This window comes from Aythya fuligula, chromosome 1 (genome assembly GCF_009819795.1).
Source record: "Aythya fuligula isolate bAytFul2 chromosome 1, bAytFul2.pri, whole genome shotgun sequence".
In the NCBI taxonomy this organism is placed as follows: domain Eukaryota; kingdom Metazoa; phylum Chordata; class Aves; order Anseriformes; family Anatidae; genus Aythya; species Aythya fuligula.
In genome coordinates, this window is record NC_045559.1 from 88,116,696 (window position 1) to 88,134,934 (window position 18,239).

Sequence of the window (18,239 nt, forward strand, 5' to 3'; positions counted from 1 at the left end):
TATTTAGATTTCTTTTCATTCAACTAATGAATTTCCTGAATTCTGATCATATTTTACAGCTTTAGTATTTGTACAAAATTGCTCCCATGTTCATTTTATTTTTTTATTTTTTATTTTTATTTTTGTAATAGAGACCATATTTGAAATCAAAAAGTGAACAAATTTAGAATAAACACAACATTTATCTTCTTTGGCTTCTTTCAGAGAGAAATTTATATAAATGATCAACGTGCTTGGTTTGTGTTTGAAAAATTCCAATTTTCCTACCCCAGAGGACAGGGGTAACTAGGGAAATTGTAGCACTCTGAAAATAATAGTCTGAAAGCTGAAGAATTGATGGAGGGAGTTAGTTAAGCAGTTTCTTTTCTTTTTTTTTTTTTTTTTAATTGTGTTAATTTTATTAACTCAGTATAGAATGTTTTGAAGAAACATTCTATAAAAATTAAAACTTTTTTTTTTTTTTTTTTTTAAGGATTCATCTCTCCTGCTTCTCCATTCAAGATGTCTGATGATCCCAGAATATCTGTCTACTGATATTTTTATGAAGTCTACCAGAAAGGTGGAAGAACAGCTTTGTTCTCTCAGAAACAAATCTCACCCCAGTACCCTAAATAGAAGCCCAAAAAGGTGTGCCTCTCTCGTTTCCCTTGTTACACAGTATTTAGATGAAAGTCTGTCTGTAGCCATGTACACAGAGCCCAGAGGTTTAAAAACTGAAACAACAAATTCACCCTGTAAAGTAGGACAACTCCTAGGATTATTCATATTTGTAGTATACAGACAGAGCACAATTATATGTGGGAATCTCAGAGCATTTGAGAGGAAATGAAAATAGTCTACCTGGCAGATGAAGGCAAAAATACTAGAAATTCCTCTTTACTGCCACCAGGTAAAGAAGACATGTCATCTCCAGGTGAACAGGAGGGAGCAGATGAGAAGCCAGCAGAAGGTACACAGGCAGATCCCAGTGGTGTCCGTGAGTATTTTTTTGCAGTTATACAGTGATTCCAGTAGTGAACCTACAGCTGCTTCTGTCCAGTGTCTATTTGAGTCCACCCTGCATGTCATCTAACACGCTAGATTTTGATAGCATGGGTAACAGAACCCACTAGCGAGTCTCCTGTGGATCTTTGAAAGATTTTTGATGCTTACGTTGGCATGTTACTTTGGCATTTGTTTGATCTTTCTATTATACCTTTTTCCTGTTATGGGATGTGTTTCTTTCCTTCCTCCTCCTAAGTTTTAAAATACAGTTATCAGAAAGCAAGCTTCTGCCTATACTTGATGTTAAACAGCAGGAAGTCCATTTTTTGATAGAAGGGATTTTTTTTTTTTTTAATTTTTACTACTGTAGAACTGTATTAAATTAGTCAAATGAATTCATACCCAAGAGACAATGATCCCAATTTTCCTTTGCAGAAGAAAGCAGAACTAGTCTTCCAAAGGAGTCACCACCTGCAGAGGAACAGGAGGAAGATGTGGAGGAAGGGGAGGAAGGGGTATCAGACACAGAGAGCATTGGTGGGTACTGCTTTCCACTGAAGAGACGTTGGCTTAAACTTAAATATCCCACTGCTTTCTAGTTTTCCTTTTTGGCTGCTGTTGTTATAAACAGCATATCAGACTGGTGCCATCACATTGCAGCTGAGTTTCACTGCTCATTTTCTTTGGCTTACCTCATGTACTTCATTTTATTCCTTCCCCTTGCTGGTATCTGACACCTCTGTTGGTTGAGGAAAAAAAATAGATAAGATTAAAAGCTTGCAAAATAGGTAATAGGAATTCAGTCTGAGGTATCTAACTTGAATGCACTTTTATCAAGCATGCATTTTCTGGGACAATTATATCTTATGGTGGTCTGCTGTATGTGAAAAAAGCAGAGTATGTGCTTTTACTAGTTTTCGATGATTATGTACATTCAGTAGCTGCTGAAAAGAGATATTTGCAATACTATTTGGTTTCTAAAGCAGAGACCTAAGCACCAAAGAAAGCTGAACTACTTCAGTATTAAAAGCAATGTTTTTAAAACATTCTCAATCTTTTTTTTCCTGCAAGTTCTTCAGATTTGATTATTTACAGTGAAGTCTTTAAAAGCTGGAGTGAGGGCTTGCTATAGGCTGTTCAGGAAAGGTTGTCACTAAGACAAAATGCCCCCATTTTTAGCTATGCTGATCTATGCCGAGTATAAATTTTCTTTATATTCCCACTTTTGACATGCAGCAGATGATTTGGAAGAAGAAGATAGTACTGAAGTAGCCCCGGAGGCAGAAAAAGGCCCTGAGAAGATAGAAAAGAAAATATCGGAAACTTTCTTCTATAACAGTGAAGATGTACATTCACGGCCATTTGTCACTGAAGACTCTGGGATACCAATTAACCTTCTTACTCTTGAGTATCCTTTCTGTTGAGTAAAATTGTGCAGATTTAAAGCTAAGGATTTCTTAATATGTGTTTTTAAAATTGTATAATATGGAGTACCTGTGTGGTGTTCGTAGGATACCTTTGGTTGAAACAGTTAGGAATCCTGACCAGTCATGGTCCTGGATGAGTTTAATCTTCAACGTTGTCTAGACCTCATAAATATTACTTATTAGGCATAATTATTACTTTAGTAAGTAATACCATAGGACTAGATCAGTCAAGGTAATGTGATTAGGCAGAGAACTAGGGTAAGAATATCCCCAGCAAAGCTCTGCCTTTATATACTGTTGTTCCCCAAGCAGCTGGGGTGAGTACACAGCTGTGTACCTCGTATTTCTTCACAGAACTGCTAAGGAAGAAGTGCAGAAGAAACTATGTAGATTTGTAGCTTGCTGCTCAAAAGACCTAAGTTGGTGGAATGAAGGAAGTGATGCCAATCAATTGAGAGCTATAATAAGTTCTTTGCTAGGTACAGTCAAATTGGATATGATATGTGACTTTCGCAAGTGTTGGTGGGTTTCTCTGCAGACACAGAGAAGTTGCTGTTGAAGACTGGATTTCCCCTTCTCTACATCTGCCTGTAGACATCAAAGAAGTGAGCCTGAGTAGCTCCTTGGTTTGAAATCTCAACTGTACAATAGTTACGAGTAATCTGATGCACATTTCTTATACTTCGTTTGAAAATGGATTGCTGAACTGTTAGAATATGAATTCCTTACAGCCCCAAAGAGTCCAGCAGAGGCAAGAAGTGTACCCTGTAATGGAGATGGAAGGATGGATCACAGGTTTTAGAAGGTCTACACTTCTGCCTTCCTCTCAGTTATAGAGACTTGATATAGTTTACCTTCACTGTATATTGAAGAAAACTATTGCCATCAGCCTTTTAGTCACCAGGCTAAGTATTCGTCTCAGTGTTGATTTAAGCATTTCTGTCCACTTAGTAAGCTTTTCTAGAAAGCCAGTGTCAAAGCTTTTTCTTATTACATTCTTCTCAGACATTCTTTTGGATATGACTGCAAAAGAAGCGTAAACCTGATGGCGATGGACAGCCAAACACTGCTATATATAGCAGGCAACCAGGTAGTGCTCCTGGACCTGAGAACTGAATCTCAAAGTTATCTCCGGAGCAGCAGTGGAGGTGGAATTGGGTTTATAACGGTATGGCTTTTTTTTTTTTTCTTTTCTTGTTTTAGGATGCTAGTCCCTCTCTATAAAGTGGCATGGTCTCTTGGTTGCTTGATGGAATATTCTGTAGTTGCACATATACATAAGAAAATGGTATGGATTAAAGGGATGTGTGGACCATGCATTGCAAGCTACTCAGCCTGTCAGTATGATTGGCAGAGCACAAATATCTGTGTACCTGTCTCAGGCCCAGGTACCTTAAAGGACTGACATGTGCCAGCTAGGATTCATTTTAGCCCCTATTGCATTCATATTTTCTTATTTTAATATTTTGGCTCATCAACTTTTTTTGTTGAACACTTGAACTTCTCCTGTTCACAGCTGATACTAACTTAGTGTCTTGCCTGCAGTTGAAATTTAGAAAATTAAGTACCTAGATAAATGAAGAGAAGAAGTATCTTGTTTCACTCCAGTAAAACTCCATTGAAAAGCCTGAGTCTCAAACGTTGTCTCTGGTTTTGTGGCACGTTTCCCTGTGAACAGCTCTGCCATCTCTCAGTTGTATTCCATGTGTGCATGTAGTATTCCATATGAGCAAGGCTTTCAGGATACCAGCCTCAGATTGTTCTGCTCCATTGTAAGCAGCCTTTCATGGAGAATTAAGGTACATCTGTCTATCTTCAGAACAAAATTCAGGATGGCTTTTCTGCAGCTTTCCACATAGATGGCTGCTGGCCCAAATGATGCACATGGTATAATCAGCCGGTGGGTTGAGTGAGGTAGAAATAGCAAAAGGATGTATAATAAAGGAGATTATTGTACAGTTTCACAATTCATCATGATTCTGCAGTATATGCACAATAATTCCATTTTGTGTGCATAATGGTTTTACCGTTGTGTTTGTATAGTAACTTGATTCTGGTATTGAGCAATAGATTGGCAGTTGTTCAGGACAAACATACAGAAAAATGCAACCTAGTACTTAAAGCAATATCTTTTGACTAATGTGTGAGCAAATACAATGACTTAACTGTCAGAATAAAGACAAAGATGTCATTACAACATGCAACAGGACTTTTGTTTTTTCAAGGCACACCCTACTAAGCAGTACTTCGCAGTAGGAGAAAAAGGAGAGAAACCAAACCTCATCGTCTACGACTATCCTTCACTGAGGCCCTACAGAATACTACGAGGTAGTGTAATAAGAACTATTTTCATTTTACGCAAATGGGCCAGTGTTTATAGATCCCAGCAGATGGAGTAGTGGTCCACTTCAAGTTTAGAAAGAATTACAACCCTTTCGTACTTCCCAGCAGAATAGGAAACACTGGTTTCCAGCTTTTTCATTACTGGACTGGAGAAAGCCTTTATTCAGTAGAAATAGCCAACTGAGAACTATTAAGTAGTAGGAAAAAAAAACTGCAGTGAACATTGAGCTCCTTTTAAACATATTTTCCTATTGTTTTTTCCTCTTTTCCATGCATGTGTGGATTGGGGCTTGTACGTTTCTTCAGGTGGAACAGAGAAAGCCTATGTTTTTGGCGATTTCAACCGTGCTGGCACTTTGTTGGCCAGTATTGGAAGCAGCCCTGACTACATGTTGACTATCTGGGACTGGAAACAAGAAAAGATTGTGTTAAGGTCAAAAGCTTTTTCACAGGATGTTTACAGGGTCACATTTTCTCCTGATAATGAGGAACAGCTAACTACAGTGGGAGTAGGACACATCAGGTAGGTTTGCCAATTATGATTAATACGTATCAACTCTAAAGTCATAATATCTAGATGGTGACTAGCAGGAATGTATTGTTAGCAAACGTGCACCAGCAGTGAATGTTATTTTACCTATTGTGATTACAAAAACAAGAAAGTTCTTTAAGCCACTGATACCACTAAAAACTCGCAATGAACTTTATGAAAGATATACTTCCACACACTGCCTCCTTTGGTAAATTCATAGATTCTTTTCTAATAAAAAAATAAATGAGAGCTTCAAACTTTATCATAGATCTTCAAAGCTATTCCTATTTATAAAATAAATAAAATATATATTCCTATTTATAAAATAAATAGGAATAGCTTTGAAGATCTATGATAAAAGTTTTTGCTCACTGAGATTTTACAGTCATGCCCCAGTTCATGGTGGTACTTGTATGAAATTTAGCAAGGGACTTAGTCCCTTGGATTTACAAAGTTGAACATCATACAGTGGAGATAGCAAGGCTATAATAGATGTTATTATAATTACATGTATTGGTTGTATAAGGAAGGATATAGCTATGGGTGTTACACTTACTTATTTTAAATAACAGCGTAGTCTTCATTCTATCCATGCCAAATCCTCCTCCCATGTTTTTCATAGAGGTAGGATATGGAAGTTTGTGAGGTTACAAAGTTTTATATCTCATTTTAAAAAGAAAAACCCAAGGTCTCCTGTGAAAAAGAATAATAAATGAACATCATAAAATGGAATGCCTGGTAAGATTATAATAATGTCTGAGAGAGTAAAGAGCATGTCTAGGAAGCCTTGCATCAGAGAAGAATGTGTTTTCTATACTCAGGTTCTGGAAGATGGCTCTCACATTCAGTGGTCTCAAGTTGCAAGGAGCTTTGGGCAGGTTTGGAAAAACATCAGTGACTGACATTATAGGGTATGTGGAGCTACCTGACGGGAAGGTAAGTCAGAACAAGTTTAATTGATTTTGTGTTCCCTCTCAGGTTTTGATATAAAGTCTACTGAGTTAGTTGGAGAATTACTATTTGCTTCTAAGTGATATGAATTAGACCCTCAGTGCACTGCTCTGATAAGCTAATATTGACATTAATTTGCCAAAGAAAATGCTTGCATTGTAATAATTGAAAAGTACGGTTAATATTGTAGTTCCCAGACAAAAGATCTCTGGCTTAGAGCTGGGGCTTCTCTAATGGGGTAGTGAAAACCTTAATGTACAGAAATAAAAAGTGTGTTAGCCCTAATCTCAACCATTTCAGTGCATGTAAATGATGTCATATTCCTAAAAAGGTGAATCGTGTCTCCCTTTACACCTTCTCTTGGAAATATCTGTACATTGCTATTAATTTAATGCTTTTGTACAAGGAAGCCACAAATGTTAATCTCATTTTTGCATATATTTCTGTATGGTTAAGTGCAGGTGCTTAAGTGCTTCTCTTCCTTTGCATTGAAGGTTATCACAGGGGCTGAGTGGGGCAACTTGCTGCTTTGGGAAGGGGGCCTCATCAAAGTAGAGCTCTGTCGAGCTGGACACAAGCCTTGTCACAGTGGCCCTATCACCCAGTTAGTTTTGGACGAAGGAGAACTTACCACTGTTGGGCAAGATGGCTTCATTCGGGTGAGTTCTTTTGCTCTGCCTTTAGGTGTGCACATTTTTGGTCAGGAAGTGGAGCTCATTTATAGGGGCATTTTTCCATTACAGTTGCTTTATGAGAATGTATTCTGTTCTAAAAAAAAAAAAAAGTCAGACACATCTGCAGTGTAAATATTTGAATCAAGTATTGTTTACACAACATTTTCTGTTTCACAGTGGTAAAAAAAAAAAAATTTAAAAAAAATCACCTTCTACTAAAATAAATCAAAATAATTTTCAGTGATTCTTTAAAAGCTTTGGTCTTCCCTGCATTCTAAAACTTTTTTTCATATGTTGTTTTGGTTAATTTTTTTAATTTTCAGACCTAGTAATACATTGGTGTTATTTCAAATGATAAACTATGGCAATACTTGAAATAAATTTTCTGATTATTTTAGTGCTGAGGTTATTAAAGTTATTAGTTAATTTCTATTTCATTTTATCTCAGAGATATATGCAATGAAATAGAAGAACAATCAAAGAAAAAGCATTGGGCATCCTGAAGTTAACACACAATTCTATAAATTAAGGTCAAAATGGTTTATGTATCTATACCAGTTTCTGATCTCATCTGTCAACTGTCAAGGATTTTGCTATTTTGTTTACTTGCTCTTTAAGGGAAGACGTGTCTTCTGCTCATGTTTTATAGACCCAGATAATCATCAGGAAGCTATTCTAGACAACAGAAGGTTCCAAACACCCTGTTTTTGTTGTTGTATTTCATAAATTAATCTTAGCCCGTTAGGAAAATTCACCTGATTCCAAGGTGCCAACTGACTTATACCACAGAGAAGAACATGGATGCATTGGATTTCCCATTCTTTCTTCCGTGCTGCCTCAGTATGAGCAATGCTCAGAGCTGTCAGATATTTAATTTCTGTAGCTCTGAGGTTGCCATGTATAGTTCTGCCAGTGCCAGGGCTGTATTTAATCTACTGTTATATCAGAATTGCAGAGGGAACTTTTGCATATACTTTGCATTGCACCCAACTGTATGAGATAATATTTGCTGATTCTCACTGTTTCGGGTTAGATTCTGAACAGTGAGGCATATGTGACGGGTGTCATCTTCACCTATAGATTCTACCATCCCCTGGTTTCTTATTATTTTGGATTTCCATTTCAATTGTATATGAAAACATGCTCTGACCTGGTAAAAGCCCAGTCATTTTTCTTTTTTTTTCTTTTCTTTCTAATTTTTTGTTTTCATTCCATGAAGGTGTGGAACTTTGAGGCAATAGATGCTGCTGATTCTGTGGATGACACAGGGTTGTTGGAGGTGGAACCTATGAATGAACTTCAGGTTGGCAAGAACGTCAGTCTGAATTTCATGTCAAAAGTTCTTGACAATGGACAGCCCATTTGGTATGCTCAGGTAAGATGCACTCAAGTACATACAGCCCTGTGGAGAAACACAGAATGAGAGACGTAATGCTTAGTTATAGCAGGAGTACCTTACAGGTCAGTATATCTCTTTTCTGTAGATTTCGATCTCGGTAACATGTGAGATTATGACTTGCAGAGCCAGAGCTGCGTAAGAGTAGGAGAATGTCAAAATCTATTATCCGAGTTCTATTCTCCTGAACTGATGGATAGGACTGATAGGACCAATAGCACTACCTTCAGTTATTTCCATATCACAGTGATAATCATTGAGGAACTTTTGAGGAGTCCTTGTGGGCAATTTTACTTCCATGTTGAGTTTGAAAATATTCAGGTTACATGTTTTGGTTTTGCTTCTTCAGGATGCCAATGGAGCAATCTGGAAGCTGGATTTGACTTTTTCAAATATGGTAAGTTCATTTTTCTTTGGATTTATTTCAATTCCTTTGCAGTTACTTCATTTAACTATATGGGATTCATCTACAATGAAGTTTGTGCTTAGTGAAGTTGCAAGCTGGAAATTTTAGCATTGATAAGATCTTCTTTCAAAAAATATTTTCATAACATTATTGACAATAATGGTTGTGCAGGATTATCAAAAGTAATTATTGATTTTTGCTTCCTTAATTTGAATTTGGCAACTAAAATTTATCTTAAAGGAATGTTATTTTCATAAACTGGAAATAGAAGTTGTATGAGTGCAGGAATTGAGTTCAAGGAGTACTTACATACCCTATCTAGTTAGGTGTATTTGAGACAGTCATTACTGTTGCCTGTAAATGACATGAAGAACTAGGAAAAAAAGGAGAAGATGAAGTACACTTGATATGTTTTATCCAGCTGGCTACTAGTATTACTGCTGGAGATGTTTTTGATGAAGAAAGAAATGAAAAAGGTAAAATAGGGGCATTTAGTTTTCATTCCAGAATACGTTGAAGTAAATTGGAGTTTTCTCCTTGATTGGAATAAAGTTCTGGGCTAACAGATAAATAATGTTCCAAGAATTTCATGGTAAAAAGAGATGTGTAAAACATGATATAAAAGCTAACATAAAAGATAAATGACAAATACTAGAATTCCTTGGATGATGAAAAGATTTCCAAGGCAGTATAAGCCTAGGACTGGGAGCATTTTCTTTGCCTTTAGAGCAACAACTCTATTGAAAATACTCATTTCAGGTCTGAAACCACTTAATGGAAGTGGTTTTCCTGTATTTCCCCTTATTTACACATAGAAAACGATGGGATTTTGAAACAGCTTAATGTTCCTAGAGTAATTCATTCATGATCTTTTTATGAACATTTGATTTTTAAAACAAGGAACTCATGCCTGCCAAAGGTACAGCTGGTAATAAGTGCAACTCAAGCACATAGCAGAATTTCTGGGTTTCTGTTTTGCACTGCAGACCCGTGATCCAGAGTGCCTGTATACCTTTCACTCCGGAAGGATTGAGGCTGTGAGTGTCTCTCCTGTGACATACCTTATGGCCACCACTGCTCTCGATCGTAAGTAATTCCTTTCCTCTGATACCACTGTCATCGCTGTTTTTGCAGAGCAACGATGCTTGGTTTTGGAACTATTCCGTTTTGAACTGAAGTTGTGTATTTGCTTTTGAAAAGTCAATTTACCATCAACTGTTATTCTTGGATCAGTTCTTTTACAGTTAAGACAAATCATCAAAGTTTTGAAATAATACACTGGGAATGCTTAATCTTATAAGCCTGGGATATTAAAGAGAGAAGTTTTTAATGGGAAGCTTTGTAAATTCTGTTTGATTTGAAGGAACAGCTGGAAAGATGACATTTTTATTGAATAACAGCATTTGTATTGAAGTTTCTGGATTGATAAGTGTTGGGGTCTTTATTTTATAAGGAATTACATACATTTCTAGTATTGTGTAAGTCATTATGAATTAATATTTGTGGCTTTCTTAGAAAATGCAATAACTATCTTGCTCTCAACAACAGCTAATGTGTAATTACAGAGATTAGTTTAACTTATATAAATACAGCTATTTAGGCTTCTTACTGTTAGCTTTACCATGGTTTGAAAGAACCACAGGCCAGAACATTAACAATGTCATTCATGCTGCTCAGAAAATGCCACAAGGTCTTTAACTCAATTCTTGTCAGCCGTAAGTCCAGTTGGAGGCCAGTCACTAGTGGCGTCCCCCAGGGCTCGGTGCTGGGGCCGGTCCTCTTTAATATCTTCATCGATGATCTGGACGAGGGCATCGAGTGCACCCTCAGTAAGTTCGCAGATGACACCAAGTTAGGTGCGTGTGTCGATCTGCTTGAGGGTAGGAAAGCTCTGCAGGAGGATCTGGATAGGCTGCACCGATGGGCTGAGGTCAACTGCATGAAGTTTAACAAGGCCAAGTGCCGGGTCCTGCACCTGGGGCGCAATAACCCCAAGCAGAGCTACAGGCTGGGAGAGGAATGGTTGGAAAGCTGCCAGGCAGAGAAGGACCTGGGAGTGATGGTGGATAGTTGGCTGAATATGAGCCAGCAGTGTGCTCAGGTGGCCAAGAAGGCCAACGGCATCCTGGCTTGTATCAGGAGCAGTGTGACCAGCAGGGCTAGGGAGGTGATCGTCCCCCTGTACTCGGCTCTGGTGAGGCCGCACCTCGAGTACTGTGTTCAGTTTTGGGCCCCTCGCTACAAGAAGGACATCGAGGTGCTTGAGCGGGTCCAGAGAAGGGCGACGAAGCTGGTGAGGGGCCTGGAGAACAAGTCCTACGAGGAGCGGCTGAGGGAGCTGGGCTTGTTCAGCCTGGAGAAGAGGAGGCTCAGGGGTGACCTTATCACTCTTTATAGGTACCTCAAGGGAGGCTGTAGCGAGGTGGGGGTTGGCCTGTTCTCCCACGTGCCTGGTGACAGGACGAGGGGGAATGGGTTTAAGTTGAGCCAGGGGAGTTTTAGGTTAGATGTTAGGAAGAACTTCTTCACTGAAAGGGTTGTGAGGCATTGGAACAGGCTGCCCAGGGAAGTGGTGGAGTCACCATCCCTGGAAGTCTTCAAAAGACGCTTAGATGTAAAGCTTAGGGATATGGTTTAGTGGAGGGCTGTTAGCGTTAGGTTGGAGGTTGGACTCGATGACCTTGAGGTCTCTTCCAACCTAGAAAATTCTGTGATTCTGTGATTCTGTATCTTGTAATTTGCCTGTGTTATACAATATATATGCACCTCTAGCCTGAAGACAAACTTGTACCAGTTGAGCAAATGATACTTAAGATATATGCCATCTGGAATGGAATTTTATGCAGACCAACGTATATATCTACCAATCTGTTAATTTCACCTTTGAAAATTGATTTTTTTGGACAATCTCCCATTTTCATCTATTTAAATAGTTTGCTCCTTAGGCAATTCCAGTTCATAGCATATCTTCTTTTCCTCTGTTGACAGTACAAATTTCCCTTAGAGTAGGCCACAGTTCTGTGATTACTCAAAAACTGCACATGGTGGTCAGCACAGGACTTCTTATTACACCCCTCAGCCGTGACAACTCATGGGAGTGTGTAAGCTGAAGAGTGAAGAAAGCTTGTTTTGTTGATGAGCACCATGATAGCTGTGGTACTCTGTATCCACCAGGAATGTCTTTCCAGATGGACATTTGGTACTCAAAGAGAAAAATTAATAACTTTCCATTCTGCTTTTCAATCAAATAAATACATGTAGACGTTTTACCATGAATCTTAAAACGGAAACGGCACTGCAAGAAATAAATCCCTATTGTTTCCTTTCCACACAGGGTCAGTGCGTATCTATGATTTCATCAGCAACAGGCAGCTGAGTGAAATTCAGTTTAAACAAGGAGGAACAGCACTGACATGGGCACCTCGTGTTGTAAGATTTTGTTTGTGTGTTAAGAAAAATTCATAAAGAGCCTGCAAGCATAAAGAAAGATGCTCAGAATACAAAACCTTAAATAAGTTACTGTTTAGACCGTGTTGGAATTTACTGTAGTAGTATGTGTGTATATAGTATATATATGCACAGTTTGGCTTTACTGTGGATTGTCACGTATCCAACTTTGTGTCTTCGTGAGATTTTAAAATCAGATCTCTGTATGCAGTCCAGGAAGAAATGATAGTTTATAAGCTAACAGCTTCTATTTAATCCAAGCCAAGTAATTGTCAATTAAAATGAGTTAGTTAACACATTTCAAAATGACAGCACAGACAATCCACAAACATTTGGAGATTAATCATAAAAAAAAATGTCACCAGAACTGATCATTTGTAGAGTGTGGGGTCTATCAGTTCTAGACATATTTGCTAATTTTAATTAAAATAGTGTCTAGTTATGTTCTTAAGGAAACATAGCAAGCCTGGCAGCTTCGTTGTAAGTAAATTTATGGAGGAAAGTGCTTCACTTGAATTTCCAAGGCAAGGGTAGTCATCATTGTAGTCTTGTGACTATAATTATTGTCATGCAGACCTGCAGGGATGCTATTAGGTGATGACCTGTACGTTCAAGAGGTAAGCTGATCAGCACAATAAAGCGTACATTACAAAACTGTTTCAGATCAGTTTTACAAAAGTTGGTACTAAGCATAGGCTGAAAAAATCAGAAGTACTTAGTATAGCTAGCTTCTTTTAAAATCCCCTTAGATACTTACCCATACTTCAAAGTGCTTGAATGAAAACTTGTGCCAAGAAAATTTTGTCCCACATGTTTTGAAACACCTGTATCCTGTTACATCCTCATAGGCAAGCTGGCAAAGTGCAGGTTAGGTAAGTGAACAGTGATATGGATTTTAAACTGCCTGAATGGCCGGGCCCCAGAGGGTAGTGATCAGCAGCACAAAGTCCAGTTAGAAGCAAGTCTCTAGTTGTGTACCCCAGGGGTTGTTACAGGGACCAATGCTCCTCATTAATGACCTGGATGCTGGGACAGGGTGCCAGTATGTTTGCGGATGATACAAAACTGGAAAGGAGAGGCCAGATTGATAGACCAGATAGGTGTACTGCCATTTGGAGGAACCTGGACAGGCTGTGGATTCAGGCTGAGAGGAATCTCATGAAGTTCAACAAGGGAAAATGCAAAGTCCTGCATCTGGGGAGGAATACCACAGACATGAGTACTGCTTGGGAGCCTACCAGCTGGAAAGCAGTTCCGCAGAGAAGGATCTTGGGATCCTGTTGGATGTCACAAAATCTGTGCCCTCATCTCTTCATAGATCGTGCTCACATTCAATGTCAAATAGTATATTCAGGGTAGTATAATAATTCCTTTTGACTTCCAAGTCTTCTGCTTACGAAGAAGATAGTGATATATATGCATATCAGTATGAAATGACTTTTGCTCATAAATTGCAAAGACATCCTCACTGACACTGCCAGTCCCAATGGCATGTCATGAGTAAAAAAAATAAAATAAAATATATATATAAAAAAAATTAAAACAACCTCCTCCCACCCCTAGTCTTCCCCCTCCCTTTATGGTAGCATATTAGAAAGGATAAACAAGATTTCCCATGTATGGAACATTCTTTGTGCTTTAACGCTGTGTTTGTGTAAGGTGAGTTAGAGTTTAACACCAAAAGACGTGACACAGATCTTTATTCTAAACTCACTGATGTACGTTGTGATTTTTTTTTTCTTCCTTCTTCCACTCAAAGGTAAATCCTAAAGGAGGTCTAATTGCTGTGGGCTTTGAAGATGGCGTTGTCCGCATAATTGAAATTTATGATCCCAAAGGACTGGCTGCTCTCAGAGGACGGACCAATATAGGTAACGCAGAGATAAATCTGAAACAAGCTTTCAAACCTCATACTGCTGCAGTTACAGCCTTGGCTTATGAACAAAATGGAGATGTCCTTGCCACAGGGGTATGTATCACTTCATTTGGTTATTTTTATTAGTCCACAACTGTAGAGATTATTTAAAGAAATAAGGCAAAGTTTGGTTACTGACAATGCAGTTATGCTTCCATTATTGCTGTTGATCGTTTCTTGTAGTTCTCTGTAGTGCTGGGGGAAGAGATGGATCTGTTTGCACATACCTTTGTTGCATGAAGGAAACCAACCGTGCAATCCATACCATCATTCTGTGAATTACTAGACTGTTTAGTATGAATTCTGTAATCCATTTTGAAGATGTATTTGGCTTATTTTGGAATTAGTTTAGTAGTACTTTGGATTTAGTAAAAGCAAGTTCATTTGTACACCACCTTGGCAGCACTCCAGCTGCTACCCAACACTGGTTTGCGTGACAGCATGATTGACCGATCAGGTTGTCAGTGTGCCTGCTAGGCTTTGAAATGACTTCTAGTCAGTGGGGTGTCTCTTTTTAAAACCTGGCCTTCAGCCATGAGCAGTTCAGTTGCAGTTTCATATTCCTTGATTGCCATGTATTTCATTTAGTGCAAAATTCAAGCTGCCGTGCTTCATCTTGTGCACCAGTTCTGGATTTTCTTAGTATCTGAGATCAGCCTGTGCTGTCATGTCTTACAAATCACCTCTGTAACAAGCAGGTGCATGACAGCATTGCACTGTAAATATATGCGATACTGAGATGAGAGAAATATAAATGAAAGCAGAAGGTGAAGAGAAGAACTCAGGGAGTACTTCAGAGAGCCGTTCCTAATATGAGGGTTTTCTGGGAGCAGGAACAGTGGGGCTGCTCCACTGTGGTGGCCTCAACACAAGCAAGAGCAGTGCTCCAACACAGGGCACAATCCCACAGGGCCTGAGCTAGGTGAGCAGAGCAGGGCTGGTGACAGCAAACACTTCCACCAACAGTCCAGCAATCATGAGTCAAAGGCAAAGTAACAAGACACGTAAGAAATCAAAGGAGGAAATCCAGAGTATTGCTTGGGAAGAGCAGGATACCAGGCTGGAAACAGGCATGCCTATGACATAGTTCATGCCAGGGCTGAAGACCTGGGCCCAAGGTTTAGGTGAGCTCCTGGGGCAATGGGCAGAACATGCATAGATGGAGATGCCAGCAGAGGCACATCACAGTGGTTAAAGCCTATGAGTGCAGTCAGGGCCCTGGAGGAAGATGAGCAGGATTTTTATTCCCTCTCCCACTGTAATCAGTATGGAAATCCAATTCTAAGTTCCAAGGCACTTGTAGGTCCTCGTGTCTAACCACAAAACATCTGAAGTATGTGTTTCATGCAGTACTACAGGTTTTTTGGTCAGCTTTCATTCAGTCATCATCTCTTTTTCTTTTCTCTCTTCTTCATCAGAGTAAAGACAAAACAGTTTTCTTTTTTGCTGTTGAAGACAAGTATGAGCCAATTGGATTTATCCACGTTCCTGGGCCTGTGCAGGCATTACAGTGGTCTCCACCTTCTCATGTGAGTAACACGTTTGTTTTTTTCCTTTCCTACAGTGTCAGAATGTCATTTTGAAAAGAATTTCCATTGAAAACAAAGATCTATCACTCTAGCCATGTTCTCTATAGACACTGCAAAAGATGTTTTGTTGCTTTGTTTTGCATGCTGCTTCAGAATGACAGATAGATTGTGTGTAGCTGTATGTCTGATTCAGTTAATTTGGACATAGTTTGGACTTTGGATAATCAAGAGCAGAAACATGTAAACCACAGAATTTCGGTCACTGTTTTGAGTCGCTGCCTTGAGCTGACAGGTGCCTTAACTTTTGGAATGTCTTTCTTTTTTCTTTCCTTTTTTTCCTCAAAAGCATTACTTGAGTATTTTTGCCTATGCCTCTTGCTGATGTTAAAACAGGCAATTGCAGACAAAGCTTTCAGAAAACTTTTGGGTACTTCTCAGAACTTGTGTTCTCTATTTGAAGTTGTTCAAAATTATTCAAATAGATTCTTGCTAATACTTATTTTAAAAGTCTGATGAGGTTAGTGTAACTTGTGATTTTTTTTCAGTCCAGTAATCTTATTTAGAAGGGAGATAGTTATTTGTATTTAATACTGACAAAGTGGCCACCAGGATGCATTAAAATGGTGTGCAACAGCAAACTGTAGCTATTACTTGTTTGTGAGAACAGATAAAAACTGTGCTGCAAAAGAACTCTTGCTGATATGAACTCTGTCTTACTATAAAAATGACAGATCTTGGTCTGACATTTACATTTTGGGTCCTTTCCTTGAGGACAAGATACTCCCTACTACTAAAAATCACACAATGTGTGTTTGATTTTTTCAGATTCCTCTTAGTAATTGTGTTTATCAGTATTAGGTCTCCACTGCTGGATATGAACACTGGCTAAACATGATTAACGCATCTAAGTATTTTTTTTTCCCTCTTTAAAATGAGCACCATGGTAATTAAAGACTATAAATCTAATGAATGTGTTTGTGAGGCTGAAATTTTATACAAGAACCATATAATTCCTAGCTAAGGTTTCCATAGCAACTCTAATATACCCCCTCTGCACATTTTTAGTGACGGTTCAGATAAATAAGACTCTCTCTGTTCTCCAGATAGCTTATGAAAATTGAAACTACATAAAGAGTTGCCTTTTAAAATCTCAAAACGCTGAAAAATTATTACCTTCACCTTGGCTATTCTTCCTTACTTGGTATTTTAAGGGACCTGACAGGTAGCAGAAATTTAAAAAACCCAAACAAACAAACTGAAAGGTAAATAGCATCTGGCAAGATTCCCAGCCCAGTCTTGAAGGTATTAAGGGTTTTGGATAGTATAGAAAAATACAAATTTTCAAGCAATTACCAAAATAAAATCTCACCTCCTAACTTATGGGTCAGATCTAGCCTTCAATTTAACCAAACTCCCAAAATACCATTGTGATGCTTCCTTGCTAGATGGTGTCAGAATGATAGCTGTTTTGTATATGGCAAGGACTTCAATTTCCTTAACTTTGCCTGAGATACACAGGATAGGAAAGGCTCAGCGATTTCTAGTGTCCATTTAAAAGTGTCCACTTAAATGACACCACAATTAAGAGTTAATGCTGCCTGGCTGGAGTTTGGTTTTGTGCCTGTTCATCTACTGACTTTTTTCCCTTTCTCCCAATTCCATTTGTACACCTGCCCCATACTTGTATTTTATGTGTTTTTGTACAGGTGGAGAGCATGCTGCTCATCCTTTGTGAGAATGGCTTTGTTCTCCAGGTTCCTGCTCCTGTCCCTGAGGAACAGGATACAGCATCCACCTACCAAATCAAAAACCTGCCAACACAGTACTTTCATTTTTATAGCATTAAATCCCGAATCAAGGTAAAGCACTCTCCTGTGGAGGAATTTCATGTTCAGAGGACAAAACTATCTAAAAAAATTCTACTCCCTGTATTAAAGCATATGATTTTTGCTAAGCTTCTTAGAGAGGAAGGCAAGATAGAGTCCATCTGTGGTTGTGTTACAACATTTGGATTTACGAGTTACTGTTTGTTGATTCAAGTAGAAAACTGTCAGCATGACATGTATTTCTATTGGAATTAGAAGATAATGTTAGTGAAAGTGAAGTTAGCACATTAGTTTTTAAAATATCTTCATTTTGGTAATTTTCAGAAAAAGTATGTTTCTTGTGGTTGATGGTAGCCCTGTAGGAAATTCCTTTGAGCAGTCATAAAACACCTATGTGGTCTCTCTTAAGGCAACCATGAAATCTTTTTTATTTTTGGCAGTTATATATTTCTGACTTTTTTATGCTGCTATAACTTAAGAGGGGCATTGTTTTTTATGTGAAAAACAAACATTCGATATTGAGATTTATGTATTTCTGAATAAGAACTAGCTTTTTGGTCCAAATCAGGTAACATTGTTGGGAGACACTGTAATTCTTTTAAAAAATAGAAAAGGCTTCTACAGAGAGAAAGAATATTAATTGTCCCCCTACTTTTTTTTTTTTCCCATTTGGGAATAGAGCAATAATTAATAAGTTGCAACAAGGATGTTTTATATAAAATGAAAGGAAAGCTATTTAACAGTAAGGATGGTGAAGCACTGAAATTAGTTGAAGGAAAAGAGATTTCTTTGGATATTCTGTGTATATA

At 38.3% G+C, this 18,239-nt stretch overlaps 1 protein-coding gene across 1 annotated transcript in view; it reads left to right on the forward strand.

The window, feature by feature from the left end:
• Nucleotides 1-18,239, forward strand: part of CFAP44 (cilia and flagella associated protein 44) — a 42,042-nt gene that overhangs the window by 3,289 nt on the left and 20,514 nt on the right. The window contains 15 exon segments of the mRNA XM_032192601.1: nucleotides 890-976; nucleotides 1,420-1,521; nucleotides 2,221-2,392; nucleotides 3,417-3,579; nucleotides 4,637-4,739; nucleotides 5,061-5,277; nucleotides 6,108-6,222; nucleotides 6,732-6,896; nucleotides 8,131-8,286; nucleotides 8,657-8,704; nucleotides 9,700-9,799; nucleotides 12,048-12,142; nucleotides 13,920-14,129; nucleotides 15,494-15,604; nucleotides 17,311-17,463. Of these exon segments, the coding sequence (XP_032048492.1) occupies nucleotides 890-976; nucleotides 1,420-1,521; nucleotides 2,221-2,392; nucleotides 3,417-3,579; nucleotides 4,637-4,739; nucleotides 5,061-5,277; nucleotides 6,108-6,222; nucleotides 6,732-6,896; nucleotides 8,131-8,286; nucleotides 8,657-8,704; nucleotides 9,700-9,799; nucleotides 12,048-12,142; nucleotides 13,920-14,129; nucleotides 15,494-15,604; nucleotides 17,311-17,463 (1,997 nt within the window).